This window comes from Myodes glareolus, chromosome 9 (genome assembly GCF_982192425.1).
Source record: "Myodes glareolus chromosome 9, mMyoGla1.1, whole genome shotgun sequence".
In the NCBI taxonomy this organism is placed as follows: Eukaryota; Metazoa; Chordata; class Mammalia; order Rodentia; family Cricetidae; genus Myodes; species Myodes glareolus.
Window position 1 is genome coordinate 16,387,884 of NC_142034.1, and position 19,508 is coordinate 16,407,391.

Here is a 19,508-nt window from a genome sequence, read left to right on the forward strand (position 1 = left end):
CAGGTTGCTTAAACGCTTAGCTAAGGTTTCCCTTACTTCTCCCTCCCTCCTTCAGAACCTCTTGGAAGAAGTGACTAAGCAAACGTAAAATGTAACTTAGTTACTCTGGCTATGTCTCAGAGAGGAAAATGAATCTGTATTTTATTTATTTTTTTAAAAAAGGGGGGGGGGCACTGGAGAAATGGCTGAGGTTAAAAGCACTAGCTGCTCTTCCAGAGGTCCTGAGTTTAACTCCCAGCAACCACATGGTGGTTCACAGCCATCTACAATGAGATCCAGTGCCCTTTTCTTGTAGGCAGAACACTGTATACAAAAAAAAATAAATAAACCTTTTGTTAAAAAAAAAAAGAAAAAGAAAAAAAAAAGAAAAGAAAGCTGGGTAGTGGTGATATATGCTTTTAATATCAGCACTTGAAAGGCAGAAGCAGGAAGATCTCCGAGTTCAAAGCCAGTCTGGTCTGCAGCGAGAGACCCAGAACAGCCAGGCATACAGAGAGAAATCTTGTCTCGTAAAACAAAAAACAAATTATTTACAATTATTGTGTGTGCCTTTCTATTTAAAGTGTCTACAGAGGTCAGGGGACACTGAGTCCCCTGCAATGGGAGTTGAAATTGTTGTGAGCCACCTGTGTGGATGCTGGGGACTGAAAGTGCTGTCAGTGTTCTTAATCACGGGAGTCCGTTCTTCAGCCCTGTACTTCATTTCTTAACCCAATTATAAAAACCACTGAACATAAGTTACAGTTAGGAGCAAAGCTTTATAAAGAATGAATACGTTCAGAAATAAAGGGGTTGGAGAGTTGGCTCAGAGAGGTTAAGTTAAGAGCACTGACTGCTCTTCCAGAAGATCCAAGTTCAGTTCCCAGAGCTTACATGGAAGCTCAACAACTGTCTATAACTCCAAGATCTGACACACTCACGAAAACATAAATGCAGGCAAAATAAACATAAAGTATAAATAAATAAATTTTAAAAAGAACTGACTTTAGGCTGGGTGGTGGTGGTGTACACCTTTAATTGCAACACTCAATAGACAGAGGCAGGAGGAGCTCTATGAGTTCTAGGCTAGCCTGGTCTACAAAGCAAGCTCTAGGACAGCCAGAGCTGTTACACAGAGAACTCCTATCTTTTTTTTTTAAAGATTTATTTATTTATTTATTAAACATACAATATACTGCTGGCAAGGAATGCACCAGGTCTCATTGCAGATGGTTGTGAGCCACCATGTGGTTGCTGGGAATTGAACTTGGGACCTCTGGAAGAGCAGCCAGTGCTCTTACCCTCTCAGCCATCTCTCCAGCCCCCAGAGAACCCCTATCTTAAAACAAAAACAAACCAAAATAAAAAATAAAACAGCAAAAAAAAAAAAAAAAAAAAAAAAAGAAACAAAACAAAACAAAACAAAAAAACCCCTGACTTTAGCCAGGCACATGAAAGTCAGAGGCAGGAGGATGACTGTCAGTTCGAAGCCAGCCTGGTCACATAGTGAGACCCTGCTTCAAAACAACAAACAAATAAGCAGAACACAAACATGAGTGTTAAAATCTTCATCTGAGAACTACACATTACTTGTCTAAATATTTGAGAAGTATGACAGGCTTAGAAAAGGTACTGAGCACAGAAAGCCTAACGCACAAAAAGCATATAAGAAAATGTCATGCAAAAGAACCCTTCTGAGCAAAGGAGAAAATAACATCATTGTTCTCTTCCCTTCTGCACTGTACTTCTTTACCACTCAGGTTACAAACAAGGGTGTTCCCAGCAATTCAGCTCTGCTAATACAGGCTAAAACAGCTAAGTGGACTTGCCTGAGTCAAACAAACATCTCCTACTATCAGAACTTGTCTTGAGGAACAGGAAATAGAATGTTTGCCTACTACACACAAGACCCTGAGTTTAATCTCTAGCATTACAATAAAAAAGGTGAACTGTCCCGAATATACTTGTCATTTGACAACTGCACGGAATAAGTGATTAAGGTATAATTTGGTAGAATGCCTTACTTAGTTTTGGAACAGAGCATGTCTGGAAGTGGGCAGTCAGGATGGTCAGAGACATGAAATGTCATTATGTAAGAAATACTTAAAGCCCATTGTAACAGGGGCAGGAGATGTAATTCAGTAGTAGAACATTTGCCCACCATGTACAAAAAACCCTGGACTCAATCCCTAACAGTAGAAACAAACAAAAAACAACCATATATTTTTAGCCCTCAAAAAGCGAAGATTTAGGATAGGGATGTAACAAGAGAGAATAGTGGGCATCTTCTGAGATTAAACTTATTCATAAAGTGTCCTATGGGGTAAGCAGGAAGAGATTAAAGAAACAGATTTCAGCCCAAAGAAAGAAGTAGCTTTTCAATAGAAACCAGTAGAAACAGCATACACACGAACTCTAACACCACATGGTACCAGTTCCACAATTAGCCACGCCCTTCCTGCCCATCTTCTTTTTAAGCTCTTATGTTATCTTCCTCCCGTTTGATGAACTTTCTTACTCAGCTGCACAATCTCTATCAATTTCAAGGGTCCATCCCTCACCTGCATTGCCAGGTCTAAGAGTTCCTTAGAAACATGTTGGTTGGCTCCTTCCAGGTTCCGGACAAGGTCACCAGCAAAATTGCTGTCCTTTGGGGTCAGTAAGGTATAGGCCACGCCCTTCTCACCAGCTCTTCCTGTTCGGCCAATCCTATGAGTATGGGTATCAATGTCTCGTGCTACATCATAGTTAATGACTGTCTTAATTGAAGGAATGTCCAGACCACGGGCTGAAATAGAAAATATTCAGATTCTTTTACTTTTCATCTGCAGTTAAAAGAAAATCAAAGTAACTAGAAATGCTAATTATAAGAACATGCATTTTCCTAATCCAGGCAAGCTCCTGGCATGGAGCCAAGAATAAAAAGTAGTTCACACTACTGTGAATAATATGTGTGTGTGTGTGTATACATATGTATGTATGTATGTATGTATAATTTTCCTGGAATCACACCTGTAATCCCAATAAGATGGAGGCAGGAGGAGCTAGGAGCTTGAGTGATGGCTCAGAGGTTAAGAGCAGTGGCTGTTTTTCTAGAGGACCCTGGCTCAATTCCCAGCACCCACATGGCAGTTCACAACCGTATATAACTCCAGGTTCAGGGAACAAGATATCCTTACACAGGCAGACATGCAGGCACATAAAAATACACATAAATACACATAAAAAAATAAAAGGAATCATTAAAAAAAAAGATACCCTGAGTTATAAATCAGAATTCATCTTAAAAAACAAAACAACCTTGTGGGAATCAGTCCTCTCCTTCCTCTTTATCTGAGTCCTGTGTACCAAGCTCAGGCTGTCAGGAATGGTTGGCAAGTACCCAATGAACCACATTGTAGGTTCAAAAGACTAGGGTTTGTTTTGTTTTTTTTGAGACAGGGCTTCTATCTCTGTACATCTCTGGCTGTCCTGGAACTTGCTCTGTAGACCAAACTGGCCTTGAACTAAGAGATCCTCCTGCCTCTGCCTTCCTAGTGCTGGGATTAAAGGCGTGCACCACCATTGCCGCCCAGCTAAAATATTTGTTTTCAAGGGTAGCTGCTACTTATTCAGCAGAGTAAAGCCAAAATTTAAGATTAACTAATGTAAGATACACAGTGAAGCAAACATAAGGACATAAATGTTCTCCCCCAGGCACTTGCTAGCTGCAAGGGCACTTTGAAGAAAAAGAACACTAAATGAAAGAAATCACAGAGCTGTTGTTCTATATGGAATACAGTGGGAGTGTTTCATCAGCCTGACCAGATGCCATACGTCTTTAACAGGGTAGTTTAACACCTATATAATAAAGTCTAAGGTTATGGTGAAATTCATCCTGTTTCTTACCTGCAACATCAGTGGCCACCAGGACGGGGATGTCCTTTTTCTTAAAATCTGAAATGACCTTGTTTCTTTCACTCTGATCCATGTCTCCATGGAGCAGACCAAGATTATGACCTTCCTGCTTAAGGTTATTGGCTAGTTCCTCAGCATTAGCTTTTTTAGTAACAAACAGAAGAACGCTCCCTGAAGAAGTAAACTCCACCAGACGCCGGGTAAGCCAGTTCCATTTACTGGGCCCAGAATGCAGTATCTCCACAATCTGTGTCACGTCTTCATTTGCCTGAGAGGAGATAAAATAAGAACTGTGACACTGGTGCCACAGGGGACTTCCACAAGCCTCGGGGTAAAATATAAAATAACAGAAATGGGTTAATTTAAGACATAAGAGTTAGTTAATAAGAAGCCTGAGCTAAAAGGTCAAAGAGTATGTAATTAATATTAAGCCTCAGAGTGGTTATTTCATAAGTGGCTGTGGGAACAGGCAGGTGGAGAAAACCCTGACCAGGGGGACCAGTGGGATGGAGATTATTTGACACTCCATGTTGGGTGCCACTATGTAAACAGAGATTGCACTTTTGTTTCCTGGACACCCAGACCCAAATAATATCACAAAAACTATATTAATTACAACACTGTTTAGTCAACGACTCAGGTGTATCTCTAGCTAGCTCTTACATTTTAAATTAACCCATTGATATTAGTCTACATATTGCCATGTGGTCTGGCATTGCCCTGTTTTCTATATGTCTTGTTTCCTTGGCTGCTGGCTGACTGGCAGCTGCTTGACTATACCTACTCTCTCTCTATTATCTCTGTTCGGATTTCAGGCCTGCTACACCCTGGCCAAAACAACTTTATTCATCAACCAATAAAAGCAACACATATACAAAAGGACAACCCATATTAGAGTCCTGACAAAACCTGGTACCTTTGGGCCCTCCCTATGTCAAACACAGCTTAAAATTTTCTCAAAACACCTTGCTCACCAACTCCCCTGCCCCCATATGTTCACATCTAATTTGTATGCCCCAATAATCTGTAATGATTTTTATATGCTTATCCTTATTATTCCCAGGGTAGTAAACTTTTCAAGGCCCTGCCCACTCACTGTCTGTCATAAGCACAATTTACATAAGCATATTAAGAAATAATAACTTGACAAATTAAGATGCTCAGAATTAAGAAAACAGTTTTAATTATAATTTTTAAATTTTAATTATAATTTTTTTAACAATAATTAGGAAAAAGAATCAACATGGTTAACTAATGAGTACATTATTTCAGTAGAGAAGATCCCAGTTTCCAACACAAAGAAACATTTGGGGTGTAGGATATGCTAATTATACCTTATACACATGTATTGAAATGTCAGTACATCCCATAAATATTTATAATTATGTGCATCTTTCCTCCCTGTGTTATGGTACAGAGAACAATTTAGAGGAATTAGTTCTCACCTTTGCTGATGTGGGTCCTGGGAACTGAATTCAGACTTAGAGTACTGAATTTACACAAGAGTACTAGCTGAGCCATCTACAGGCTCCCAGAAAATTGTCTAAATAACCTTAACTGAATTCCAAATTCCAGTTTGTAGGTAAGCACAAATCAAACTTATTCTTACCAGAGCCCAAAATCACCCCATACCACCCTATGCAGACTGCTTTAACAATCACTTAAATGTCCACAGTATAACTTACTGCGTTTTTAAAACTTAAAAAAGTTGTGAAAACAGACATGTGTGGTAGTATACGCCTTTAATACCAGCACTTGGAATGCAGAGGCAGGTGGATCTCTGAGTTCCAGGACAGCCTGGTCTACAAAGTAAGTTCCAGGACAGCCAGGGAAGTTATACAGAAAAACCTTGTCTTGAAAAACCAAACAAAAAAGATGAAACAAATATAATTCCCATACATCCATCATTCAGCTTCCATATATTGACACTGTGACACTGTGACACTCCCCTCAACTTGCGTATCTTAAAACAAATCTAAACCATGCTGTACCATACATAACATTTTAATTAAAGCGTTACTGTAGGACCCAGGTGTGGTGGCACCTGCCTTTCATTCCAGCACTCAGGAGGCAGAGTGCTGATCTATAGGGCTAGTTCTAGGACATCCAGGGATACAGAAAGAAACCTTGTCTCAAAACCAAAACCCAACCAAACCAAACAACAACAAAACCATTACTTAAGAATTTAACTCTATGTCCCTAAGAGAAATCCCAGAACCCACCCTGCCTTGTATAGGATTACCTCTCCAATGTCTCCCTGCACTACTCGAATAGGGTCAATCAAGATGTCTCTGGCCAATTTTTCAATCTTTTTCCGAAAAGTTGCACTGAATAAGAGAGCTAAAAGATAAAGCAAATACTGTTAAAACAAAATTAAAAAAAAGTATTTCTTACAGAATTCATTGATTAAGCTTCTGAAATGTAACCGATTCACTAAATAAAAATGGCTTTCTTTCGTTTTTCATTTTCAATCAAGAAATGAGTTGTTGTAATGGTTCAGAAAAAGGCTCTTATTTCAAATCAGCAGTTAAACTGCAGCAAATTACTGAATTTCAGTTTTAGCATCTATAAAAAGTAAGCAGTTTGCTGGACCTGGTGGCAGGGACCTGTAATCCCAGCTATTTGGAGGATGAGGCAGGAGCATTGCCAAGTTTATGGCCTGCATAAGCTACAGTGTTCAAGGAGAGCCTAGTCAGCTTAGTAAGACTCAACCAAAAAAGGTGAAAAAAAAAATTAAAAAGGCTTGGGGGCTGGAGATACATATATAGCACAGAGAGGCAGAGTGCTTGTCTAGCATGTAGAAGACTTAGGTTCAGTACAGTGGAAAGCAAAACAAAAAATACAGGAGTTATAGCTAATAATCTCTAAAATTTTTTTTAAGCTCAAATACAGTTAGCATCAGTACGTACACAGAAATTTTCGCTTCCATAACTGTATTTATAAAATAGGTGTTCATTTTGAATATAAATATAGTTTTATTACAAAGCTGCTTCATACATACTCTGTCTGTCAGGACGGACATGACTTGCTATGGAACGAACCTGGTACTCTGAAAGAAACAGAACAGTAATCAGAACAATACTGTAATGCAGTTAAGAGAGGTGTGAAAGTCACTTTAGGAAACTCACGAGAACTTTCAAGGATTAAAAAAGCCCTGAAACTCCTAGACAGCACTCAGTATGAAATTTCAAAAGAAACTTCAGAGTAGCGGAACTGGGTGGATAGTGGTTATGTAGAAATCTGTATATCCAGGTTGAGCCAAAGAGTCCAGGAAAGGACCTCGGATGACCTAATATTGGATGTTAACCTTCAAGGGCTGTGAGTGAAAATGAAGAACAGAAAACAGTCTCTCTGCTATAAGCACTTGCACATTTTCTCAACAGTCAAGACAACCACTTCTCTTCAAAAAACTCCTACAAATAAATGGCTCCCGGCTTGGTCTATCCCTTCTTTTGAAATCCAGAAGTATTTTTAACATCTTTCATGATGAAAACTACTGGTAAAATCTAGGAAGACACAGAAAAAACTAACTTGAAGATGGGGACACAAGAAACTGATACTCAAAGGCATACCAAATCCCATGTCAAACATCCGGTCAGCTTCATCAAACACAAGGTAAGAGACTCTTTGAAGATTAGTAGCCTTCTTCTTCACATGATCAATCAGTCTACCCTGTGAGAGTCACAAATGAATAGTAAGTATAACTAAAAATTTGCAAAGACATTTACAGCTACACTCCTGGAAAAAGCATTATTTCTTTAGTCTTGGATAGAAACAGATACAGATCTGAGAGTCTTTATGCAACAAACTCAGAAGAATACTTTTTTTTAGACAGGGTGTTCATGAGTGGCCTGGAGCTCACAAAGGTATGCCTGGTTCTGCCTTTAAAGTGCTGGGACTAAAGGCATATGCCACTATACTCAGTTATTCTTTATAAAAGAATAGTTTTCTAAAAACTCAAGCTCACCCTTTACATTAATTATGGTTTAAACTCTATGAACAATTAGGCCAGAACCATTTTTGTAATATATACTAAAAAGATTTAAACACTTATGGATGAGTTTTAATGTTTAACCTATATCCTCTGGGCAGCTCTAAACCTTCTAAGTATCTTTATGATTCTTCATGTTCTTGGCAACCACAGATCCAACTTTTAGGAGAGCCTAAGAAAATCTTCTGAAATAGAAAGGAACTTGTAGCTGCTAATGCATGGGCCACACATGTTATAACTAGATTGTGGTTTAGTCAACCAATCACAATTAAACCAAAATGAAAGGCAGCAATTCTCCAGAGCATTCCCAACCTAGTTCTACTAAAATTTTGGATAGAAGTTTCCTCGAAAGCAATGGTGTTTTCTAAGTCAAGAGGGATTGAGAACCCATTTAAACACAGACACACTTACTGGGGTACAAACAACAATCTCTGCTCCTTCCTGAAGCGCCTTGGCCTGCTCCCACATGCTCCCTCCTCCATACACTGCCACTGATCGAAGATTATAAGCCTTCCCAAACCGCTTACATTCTGCGTGGATCTAAAAAGTCATTAATAATATTTTAACAAACAAGAAGCTTAACAAATAGTTTTATAATTATTCAAAAGAGAGTTTTGAACAACATAGTGTGTGCCATTACAGAAAATCAAAACCTAGCTGTGCCTAATGGCACACAGGCTTCGAATTCTAGGTATCTGGGAGGTTAAGGAAAAAGATAGCAAGTTCAAATTCAACTGGGTAATTTAATGAGACACTAACTCAAAAACACAAAAACTAGAACAATACAAACAGAAGAGGTTGGGTATATAGTTCAACACTTGCCAAGCACTCTGTGCTTAATTCCTATTATTGAACACACACCCACACCACCAACAACAACAACCAAAACAACAGTAACAACTAAAAACAAAACAAAAGAAAAAACCCTCAAAAGCAAATATGAGAGGGAGAGATTCCAAAACCTAGAATATGATTTACAAATCACCATTCTTTGGTTTGTTTGTTTCATCTTTGTTTTTTGAGGCAGAGCCAATCTAGCAGTTCTATATGTCCTGGAGCTTGCTATTATGTACACCAGGCTGGACTCAGACTCAGCGATCCTCCGGCCCAAGTCTGCTGACTGCTGGGACTAAAGGCATGTGCCACCACACCTAGTTTAATCATAAAATAAGGCTACCATCTTGCTCTGAATCATTCATTCTCTTCTTGATCCTATCATTCTAACAAGAAAATTAATTCACTATAGAGAAAACATTGTGAGCGTATAATAAAAATAATTCCCACAAAACCCACACCACTTCAAGGGTAAAAAAAAAAAAAACCAAAAACCAACCACCATTGTTATGTCATTCCTGTTATAGATAATATCTAACACTTTTTTTTAATATCAAGACTTTTCTGGGCGCATAATAATGTGAATATACTTAATGGTAGTCACTGAACTACATACTTAAAATGGTTGAAGATGGTCAATTTTGTATATAATTTTATCACATTTAAAACAGAAGTGGGGGGCAGTCAGGGAGACAGGTCAGTGGGTTAAGCACTTGCAATGCAAGTGAGAGGACTGACATTTAGACTTCTAGAACCCACACAAAAGCTGGGTGATCATGGTGCCTTGGCAATAACCCCAGAAGCATCTGGGAGATGGAGACAGAATGCTATAGCCACACTAGCAGTAACAGCCCCACAAATGCGAAGACAAATCTAGGAAGGCACCCAAAGTCAACCTCAGGCCTCTCTTAGGTGGCCCCACATGTATGCCAATGCATGCACCTCAAGGTAACAACTACAAGTTCATAGGCCTTTCTACTCATTGACTCTCACTACTCCAAATGTGGATAGGAGACTTTTATAAAAAGCACATACCTGTTGACAAAGCTCCCTAGTGGGGCACACAATCACAGCAATCGGTCCATCACCTGGTTCCAATTCCTTCTGATCCATTATATGAATCAACATGGGCCAAATAAAGGCTGCGGTTTTCCCACTGCCTGTTTTAGCAATACCAATCATGTCTCTACCACTTAATGCTACAGGAACACCCTGGAGGAGAAAAGGTATATATACTCTAAAATTTCAATTCCACAGATAAGCCTGAAAAAATGACTATAGGTGACATGCGTTTCTAATGGAATAAAAATATTCCAGGTCACACACACTAGCTGAATCCTGACACTCCTGTCAACTTGATTTAAAGGAAATATTATTACCTTCATGTGACTCAGCCTTCATTTATTAAAAAAATTCCCATTTATATCAATATATTGAAAAATGTTTCTGATTTATAAAAGAAATTATTAAATTTCTTTTAATGGAGCTGGAGAGATGGCTCAGTAGTTAAGATCACTAGTGGCTTTTCCAGAGGGCCCAAGTTCAATATCGAATACCACATGGTGGCCCATTACTGTAATTCCAGTTCCAGGAGATCCAACTCTGTTCCCTGGCTTCTACAGGCACTGTATGTAAGTGGTAAAGAGACATATATGCAAGCAAAATACCCATATGCATAAAGTTAAAAAATACTTTTTTAATGTTCTCCTCTTGAAAAAACCATTCATATATATAAATTTCTCATTTTTTAATAAGAAATAAATAAACCCCACATTTGAATGGGAAACAGAAGCTATTAGTCTCAGTAATAAATGAAAAAAATTCTAGTCATCAAAAGCACCAAATATATCCATGCACAAATCTTTTTGGCAAGGTTTAGATAATAAAGCATTTTCCTTACTTCATATTTTCAAAGTATTTAGCAGGTATAAAAACCACATTTTCCAGCCACTTACCAATTTCATACACTAGTGAAGAATTCTTATTTTTTCTTTAATTTTTAGAAGTTTCAGGACTTTAAATACAATTTAGGGGGAGAGGATTTGCCTTGCATGTATGAAGCCTTGGGATTGATCCCTACTACTGTAACCACACACACACACACACACACACACACACACACACACACACACACACACACACACACACACAAAAGAGTTTTAAATAAAACTATAGATTTCTTATCGCTGTTTCATTTTTCTCCCATGATATTTTACATACCTGACACTGTATGGGAGTTGGTTGTGTGTACTCAGACTTCCGAATCTGGTGCATGAGCTGTTCATCAAACCCAAAATGAGCAAAACTACTTCCTGGTCTAGGAGGTGCAGCCCCAGAGACCTAGAGACAAAGACAACTGCCAGTGTACCAATACTTCCACTTAAATAGCATTTAAAGTTCAACACTTTAGCTGGAATATAAAGAGTGTAAGTAAAAACATACACCAAAAAGGTAAAACCTCAAACATGACCAGGTCCTCAGGCAAAAAATATCAAGGCAAGAATTCCTAACATAATTCAATCAAATGATTATAAATGACTAAGTACCAAACACTATCTTAAAATTGATTTTCTTATAATTGATAGAAAGAAACTGCTTAACTAACTAGAAAAGTCATTAACATTATTTTTGCTATTTTGAATAAACTTTAAAGAAGATAACAAAAAAATTAAGATTTACCCTTGAAATCAATTAATTACAAGATTAAAACCAAATCTATAGTCATTGGTTAGAAAGATGCAACTTCCTGAGTTAATGTTTCTCCTAGGGATGATCTAGAACTATGAAGCCCTGTTCCAAGTGGGCAAAGAATGGGGATTATTGTGACCCTACACAGTAGTAGTAACTTTTCATTGCTTCTCTGATAATGCTCAGAATTTCCAACAAGGACTTTTATTACTAAAGATTTTTTTATTTGTCTTCCCCCTGTAAATCTGCTCTCTGAAACTTGCTCTGTGGACCAGGCAGGCCTTGAAATCAGAGATCCACCTGCCTCTGCCTCCTGAGTGCCAGTTCAAATGTGGAAAAGGAGCCACCACCACCTGGCTATTACTAAAGATCATTATTTTGGGAGGGGGGGTGCTAGTAAGTTCCTGGAAAACAGGAGGGAACATGTCCACACATACATACTGTTATCTATGTCTTTGAAAACTCGAGTTTTCAAACATCATGTAGCAACTAATAAGATAGAAACAGACCATAGTTATTCACACTAGAGTAAACCAACATGTTCCCTCTATTTGACTTTTAACATATAAAAAAATTTTAAACCATATGATAAATGAACAAATCAATTTTTTGGTGGGTAGTTTAAAGTATTATTATAAAATTTTTCTAGTTTTTAAAAGAAAATCACCTAAAAAGATTTGTGTGTGTGTGTGTGTGTATATTCAGAGAAGAAGCTCTGATCCCTGAGTTTGATTAACAGGTGCTTGTGGAATGCCTACTTGTAATGTGGAAATATCTAAACTTCAGTCTTCATGATTATGCAATAAGCACTGAGCCAACTCTCCAGGCCTCCTCTGGTGTGGGAGAATTGTCTGTATTCTGTCAATCATGTTTTCAATAAGTGCTGATTGGCCAGGCAGGAAGTATAGGCGGGTCAACCAGACAGGAAGCAGAGGCAGGGCTACGAGAAAAGAAAAATTCTGGGAAGCAGGAAGCTCCCTTTCTGCAGTCCTGTCTCAACCATCTAAGAAGCAAGATGTGACCTGCCCTACTGAAAAAAGTACCGAGCCATTTGGCTAACATAGACAAAAATAATGGGTTAATATAAGCTACAAGAGCTAATAAAAGCCTGAGTTAATGGGCCAATCAATTTATAATCCTATGGAGACCTCAGTGTGACTTTCTTTGGGGCTTACCGGCTGTAAAAACTGGGCAGGACAGAAACCACAAGCCCACCCCGTCATGTTACACTCCACATTTATTTGATATTTTAAAAAGAGCACACTAGGGACTGGAGGGATGGCTCAATGGTCAAGAGCACTGGCTGCTCTCCCAGAGGTCCCAAGTTCAATTCCCAGCACCCACAGGATGATACACAACGATATCTAGTGGGATCTGGTGTCCTCTTCTGGCATAAAGGTGTATATGCAGATAGGCCACTCATACATTAAACAAATAAATCTTTAAAAAAATACATTATATATAACTTGAAGCAAATATATTGTAATTTCTAACACTTCATGGATTGTTTACATTATTAATTCTATCTCTTATATATGAAGAGGGAGCTTTCTACTTTTCATTGCTAGCCCACCCACCACAGTAAAAAGTTGACTAAATATGCAAAACAAAATATAGGGTTGGTGAAAAGACTGAGCACGTAAAGGCACCACACACACACATTCACACACCCACCACTACCATCACACAGTTTTTTAAAAAGGAAAAGTTAAAACTGAAATAATCTTTGTGATATATCATCTATAGGAATAAAACAATCAAATGAGGACACACAAACTTCAGGTCTATAATTATTATTCTCACTAGTAAATAAACCCAGGGTTACTATCTGGATAAACAGTAATTCTGAATGCAAATCAACATTAATGTAAGAATACTTGCTTAATGACTCTTACCCGAAGGTTGAGTTTATGCCTCAGGTCTATTAACTGCTGTGGGGTGAGGTTGGTTATCTCCTCGTGTTCATTGTAAAAATTTTTTTCAAATGGTGGATAGTCAATCTGCAGGTCCAATTATTCAAAGTTAGTCTAGAATTCAAGAGTCAATCCTGTAAGTTTGATTTTAATATAAAATTATCTTTTACAAATATTCTAAAAACAAAGGCATTCTTGTAGAAAGTGAATTCATTTATTATTGACAAACACTCCTAAAAAGCACAGAATTAATTTTTCCAAATTCCTACTTTCAACTGATCTACTGAGTTGAAGACAACTCAGACTTTAAAAACACGGAGCAGAATTTCTGTTGTGCTAAAGGTCTCAGCGAAAGCTTCTTTTTTTTTTTAGTTTTCTGAGATAGGATTTCTGGGTAGCTCTGGATGTCCTAGAATTTGTCTTGTAAACCAGGCTGGCCTCAAACCCAGAGATCCACCTGCCTCTGCCTCCTGAGTGCTGGGATTAAAGGTGTGAGTCACCACCACCCAGCAGAGAAAACATGTTTTTTAAAGCAATTGTTCCACAAATGACATGTAACTATGCTTAGGATTAAACAGTTCATCCAGATTCAAGCATTTAAAAACATTTCCAGTATTTCCTCTAGAGACAATTTTTGTCTTCAGAAGGAGTTCGCTCCCTCCCCCCGTTTTTTTAAAGCACGAAGTTAGGGCTGGAGAAATGACTGTATGGTGTTCTTGAAGATGAGCCAAGCTCAGTTTCCAGCATAGACCTAGGGCAGCTCATAACTGCTTTTAACTCCAGCTTCAAAGAGATCAGATACCCTCTCTTTTGGCCTCCCTCCTTGAATACTGCACTCATGTGCACATACCACCCCCATTACATAACACATCATTAAAAATCAACAAAAAATATTTTTTTTTTAGTTATTTGAGGCAGGGTTTTTCTGTTTTCCCTAGCTGTCCTGGAACTCACTTTGTAGATCAGGCTGGCCTCAAACTCAGATTCGCCTGCCTCTGCCTCCCGAGTGCTGGGATTAAAGGTGTGTGCCACTACTGGCCAGCAAAATACTCATTTTTATTATATGTACATGTCTTTGAGAGCGTATGTCACATATGTGTGGATGGCTGAGGAAACTAGAAGAGGACATCAGATTCCTTAGACCTAGAGTTATAAACGCTTATGAGGTGTCTGATGTACGTATGTGATGTGGGATATCTTTCTGTATGCTACGAATATGTGTTGTTCTCACTGGTTGATAAATAAAGTTGTTTTGGCCTACGGCAAGACAGAATAAAGCCAGGCAGGAAATCTAAGTAGAGATACAGAAGAAGGGTGGAGCCTGGGAGACAACATCCAGCTGCCCAAGGAACAACATGCCAGCAGACTGGTAATGCCACAGCCATGTGGCAATACTAGATTGACAGAAACGGATTATTTTAAATGAAAGAGCTAGCTAGTAGTAAGTCTGAAACATCAGCCAAACATTTATAAGTAATATTAAGCCTCTGAGTGGTTATTTGGGAACTGGCGGGCAGGAGAGAATCCTCCGATTACAGGGGTGGGTGCTATGAACCACACTCTGGTCCTCTGGGAAAGCAGCAAGCACTCTTAACCACTGAGCCACTTCTCCAGTTCCAAAACAAAAATCCTTAAAACCATGAAATTGCTCACATAACTTATTAAAATTAGTAACCAAGCATATTTTGATTTGTTTTGATTGCTTTTTGAGAGTGTCTTAATATGTAGTGAAGACTGGCCTTCATACTGCGGGAACTAGAGGCATGCACAACACTCCTGGGTCTAGAGGCATGCATCACACTCCTGGGACTAGAGGCATGCATCACAATTGGTTTTATGAAATGCTGGGGATTTAACAGCAGGCTTTGTGAATGGTAGGCAAGCACTCTACCAACTGAGTTAATCTCCAGCCCCACATTTTCTTTCTATAATATGAAACTATTTACAATAAGCCCTTTTGGATTTTTGCTTGTTCGTTTGTTTTTAATGATAGCATTTCTTGGTGTAGCCTTGGCTGTCCTGGAACTCTCTCTGTAGACCAGGATGGCCTTGAACTCACAGATCTGTCTGCCTCTGCCTCCCAATCCCAGTGCTGGGATTAAAGGTGTGCGCCACCACCGCCCAACACCTTTTGGTTTTGAAACAGAGTCCATTCAGTAACCAAAGCCAAACTGCAAATCACTATAAAGCTTAGGTTGACCTCAAACTTGACTCTCCTCCCTGCCTCCACCTTGTAAGTACTGAGATTACAGTGAGGTAGTTTATAGGCTATAAATGCCTCACAGAATTTCGGATTCAACCACTTAGCAGAAATTAAGATCCTGAACTACTACCATTTGAAACAAAGAAAGAAATCTAATACCTCTGAATGATCAATAGGAGGAAGAGGATCAATAATTTTTTTGGAAGGTGCAATTGGATTTCCATCACTATCATACTCCAGATTGTCTTCCTCCTCCTCCTGAACCACCCCAGCAGTTGGGTTTTCTGCCATGTATCGAAAATAAGCTTCCTGCAGGAAAGCACAAAAGCATAATCAAATCCAAGTACAAATAAAAACATTTCCACCTTTGTTGTCAGTACACACAAGTGTACTGTAAGATTGCATAGTCTAAACAAATACCTATCAAATAAGGATAGACTTTCACTAGCAGTGATTTCTTTTAAAAGAGCAGTACTCGGAATCAAATGAGTAAGACAATTACTACTGCACAATGATTTGACTTATTTAATAGAAGCCTTCCTGTTTGTAGGGACATCTCACTACCTTGCCCAGAGAGGGAAGACACATGCTTTGGCTTTATACCAATCCAAGTTTGGAAGCTGACAATGATTAGAGAGGTCACAAACCTAGACAGGTATATGGATTTCACCATTTCACAACTAAATATGGAAAAAGGAAATACTAGTGGACAGTTACTGATGTTCCATCTAAAATGTAAGAATCACAAACTACCAGAAAGAGGCAAAGGACAGCAATGGACCCCGTACTACCACCACTACAGGTTCAATCACTGTTAACTTAAAAATTTGGATTAAAAAAAAAAACACTGAATAAAAGTTTCATATTTGCTTTTTTATGTCAGTTGATCAAAAATTCCACCTTCAACATGGATGAAAGCTATATGAATATCTTACTAACAGGTCACACAGGTAAAAACGAGCAAGTCATTCAGTGAAGGCAAGCTCTGGTCTGTCCCCAGTATAGACTTTGTGGAATTAAAAATAAAAGATAGAAATACTGCATAGGAACTCACTTGGTCATCTTCTTCTTCAATGTCATCTCGAATACCCCTGGAAAAACAAGCGGAGAAACAAACTTCCCTGCAAATGTTCCACATACCCAGCTCCATACTTACAGTAGATTAGTGTTGAGTTCCAAACAGTATAGGAACTCTCAACACTAACGAGAACAAAGCAGCAATAAGCATACTGTAAATGATCCACCCAAAATATATGTGTGCCTTAACTCCTTGACCTAAACTTTCCTTTTTTTTTTTTTCAATGAGATGATGGTACCCCTAGAAACATCGGTTACTAACTGATGTATGAAGCAAAAACAAAAAACTTTCTTTGTGAAGACAGGTACCAAAGGATGCTAAGCTTTGTAATACATATAACAAACATAACACAGTTGTGTAATGTATTACATATTAAAAAGAAAAAGCCCCCTGAACTTAGTATATACTATTCTTCCTGTAGCTTCGAGCTATAAGTCAAAGTCAGTTACCTTGGAGATGGGGAGAAAAAGGAAAACTACATTAATTCTTTCATGACTTTGGAACTAAAACTAGTATTTCATATGGGGAATGGAACCACTGACACTTGCTGCATCTCTTAGTCTATTTTTTTAAAAATATTCATTTATTTATTATGTATACAGCATTCCTTCCATGTATGCCTGCAGACCAGAAGAGGGCATCAGATCTCATTACAGATGGTTGTGAGCCACCATGTGGTTGCTGGGAATTGAACTCAGGACCTTTGGAAGAACAGGCAATGCTCTTAACCTCTGAGCCATCTCTCGAGCCCCCATCTCTTAGTCTATTGTGTAAAGTATTATTGCTTATGACCCACAGCCATATCTTTCTAAATCAACTTTCTACCTAACTTAGAGCATTTGCTATTCCCAAGGCAACCTGCACACAACGCTACAAGCATAGGGATGCTAGAAGAACTCAACACACAGCAAGCACCAAAAAATGGCTGATACTCCATTTGGCATAGAAACCCTGGCAAAGGCCCGAACAGAGGGGAAAAGTTCCAAACATGTTTGGCAAAAAGGTTTTAGGAGTGTATTCAACAAAGGAAATTTTTTTTTTCCAGAAAAATAACCATTCAAGTTCAGGGTTTAATTGCTAAAGAATAAGGTCACTCTTTAGATGAAATCAGGTTTTATTTATTCCTAATTTTTATATGACATTATTATATAATCAAAATTTCTAGAAACTGAAGACACAATATTATTATGAGATGAAATTCAAGACAACGAACCGAAACTTTAGTAACTATACTACCTTTACCATCATTTCCCGTTGCCTGGACAATTATTTATAACAAAATACTATTTTACCAAACAGAACGTTTTTTAGTTTTTACAAACGCAAAGACTGTACCATCTTTATACCTAGAGAAATACTCAAGATACAGAGATATCCCAAGCATAGACTTGTGTACTTGAATATTCTTTCCTCTATGAATTCTTTAGAATACTCTTTTCTATGCTTCAGCAGTTTCTATGGAAGCTTTGTGCAAGTGAAGAAAACTACTTACTTTACATTTTTTCTTTCCTTGTCCTTTTCTTCAAGTCTCTTCATGTCTCTAGCTGCCTGATCCTAATGGAACAAAAGGCTACATGGAATCATACATTTTAAAACACTCTAAGAGAAATTTCATTATGAACAGTTTATACACTGAGACATGTTCACAGCTGTCCTGTCCTATGTGTTGTCGGCTGCATTTTCATGTAACCTTTCGGGAAGCTTCTACAACTATTTTTCAAAGACAAATATATAAATATCTTTTTGTTGTACATGGATTTCACAATTTTTAATATTTATTTATTATGTATACAATATTCTGCCTGCGTGTATGCCCGCAGGCCAGAAAAGGGCACCAGAGCCCATTACAGATGGTTGTGAGCCACCATGTGGTTGCTGAGAATCGAACTCAGGAACTTTGGAAAAGCAGGCAATGCTCTTAACCTCTGAGCCATCTCTTCAGCCCTGGATTTCACAATTTTTTACTGCAACACATATTATAGACATACATATAAATATTTGGTAATTTTTTTTTTAGAAAAGTAGGTATAGCTAAAATTCCCTATAACCACTACTACCACCACCAAAAACAAAAGCGAAAAACAACAAAAATAACAAACCAGACAAAAAATGGGTGAGATATTTATTCAGTTCTGGCTCTTATTTTGGAAAAATGGCTCTGAGCTGAAGAGTGATTTTCCCCTTCCCTCTTTCTTCTTCTTCTTTTTTTTTTTGTTATGTGTGTGTGTGAGTGAGAGAAGAGAGAGAGAGAGAAAGAGAGGGAGGGAGGGAGGGAGGGAGGGAGGGAGAGAGGGAGAGGGGGAGAGAGAGGGAGAGAGAGGGAGAGGGAGAGAGAGAGAGAGAGAGAGAGAGAGAGAGAGAGAGAGAGAGAGAGATTCTCTGTGTAGCTCGTGCTGTCTGGCTGTCCTGGAACTTGCTCTGCAGACCAGGCTGGCCTAGAACTCACAATGATCCGCCTGCATCTCCTCCCTGAGTGTTGGGATTAAAGGTATGTACCGCCACCACCTGGCCTCCTTCTCTTCTTTTTTCCCCTGGTTTTTCTGAGGCAAGGTCTTTCTATGTAGCCTAGGTTATCCCCCACCTAATTATGCTCTTCCTTCAGTCTGTCTAGTGCTACAAGTGCTGAAATTATAGGGTATGCTACTATACCTGACTACAGTGATCCTGCCTCCAAACATCTGGCAATTTTGTTTTCTCAAACTGAGGGTGAGGTGGGACAGGTAAGAACAGTTATACAGGCTGGCAGAGGTTAGAGATGGTTCTAAACATTTTCAACAAATCATCCCCAAAGCCAGGCAGTGTCACACAACTTTAATCCCAGCACTTGGGAGACAAAGTTTGAGGCCAACTTGGTTTATACAGTGAGTTTCAGGACAGTCAGGGCTACATAGAGACTGTCTCTCAAAAACAAAACAAAATCCCTAT

General features: G+C 38.6%; 1 protein-coding gene across 1 annotated transcript in view; it reads right to left on the minus strand.

Moving 5' to 3' along the window:
* The window catches only part of Ddx42 (DEAD-box helicase 42), a 40,445-nt gene that overhangs the window by 4,375 nt on the left and 16,562 nt on the right, over positions 1–19,508 (minus strand). The window contains exons 4-15 of the mRNA XM_087909860.1: positions 18,076–18,137; positions 16,560–16,596; positions 15,665–15,814; positions 13,285–13,389; positions 10,922–11,041; positions 9,737–9,913; positions 8,279–8,407; positions 7,449–7,548; positions 6,878–6,925; positions 6,119–6,216; positions 3,868–4,144; positions 2,541–2,767 (exon numbers count right to left, since the gene is read on the minus strand). Of these exons, the coding sequence (XP_087765986.1) occupies positions 2,541–2,767; positions 3,868–4,144; positions 6,119–6,216; positions 6,878–6,925; positions 7,449–7,548; positions 8,279–8,407; positions 9,737–9,913; positions 10,922–11,041; positions 13,285–13,389; positions 15,665–15,814; positions 16,560–16,596; positions 18,076–18,137 (1,530 nt within the window). The remainder of the gene's footprint in view (positions 1–2,540; positions 2,768–3,867; positions 4,145–6,118; positions 6,217–6,877; positions 6,926–7,448; positions 7,549–8,278; positions 8,408–9,736; positions 9,914–10,921; positions 11,042–13,284; positions 13,390–15,664; positions 15,815–16,559; positions 16,597–18,075; positions 18,138–19,508) is intronic.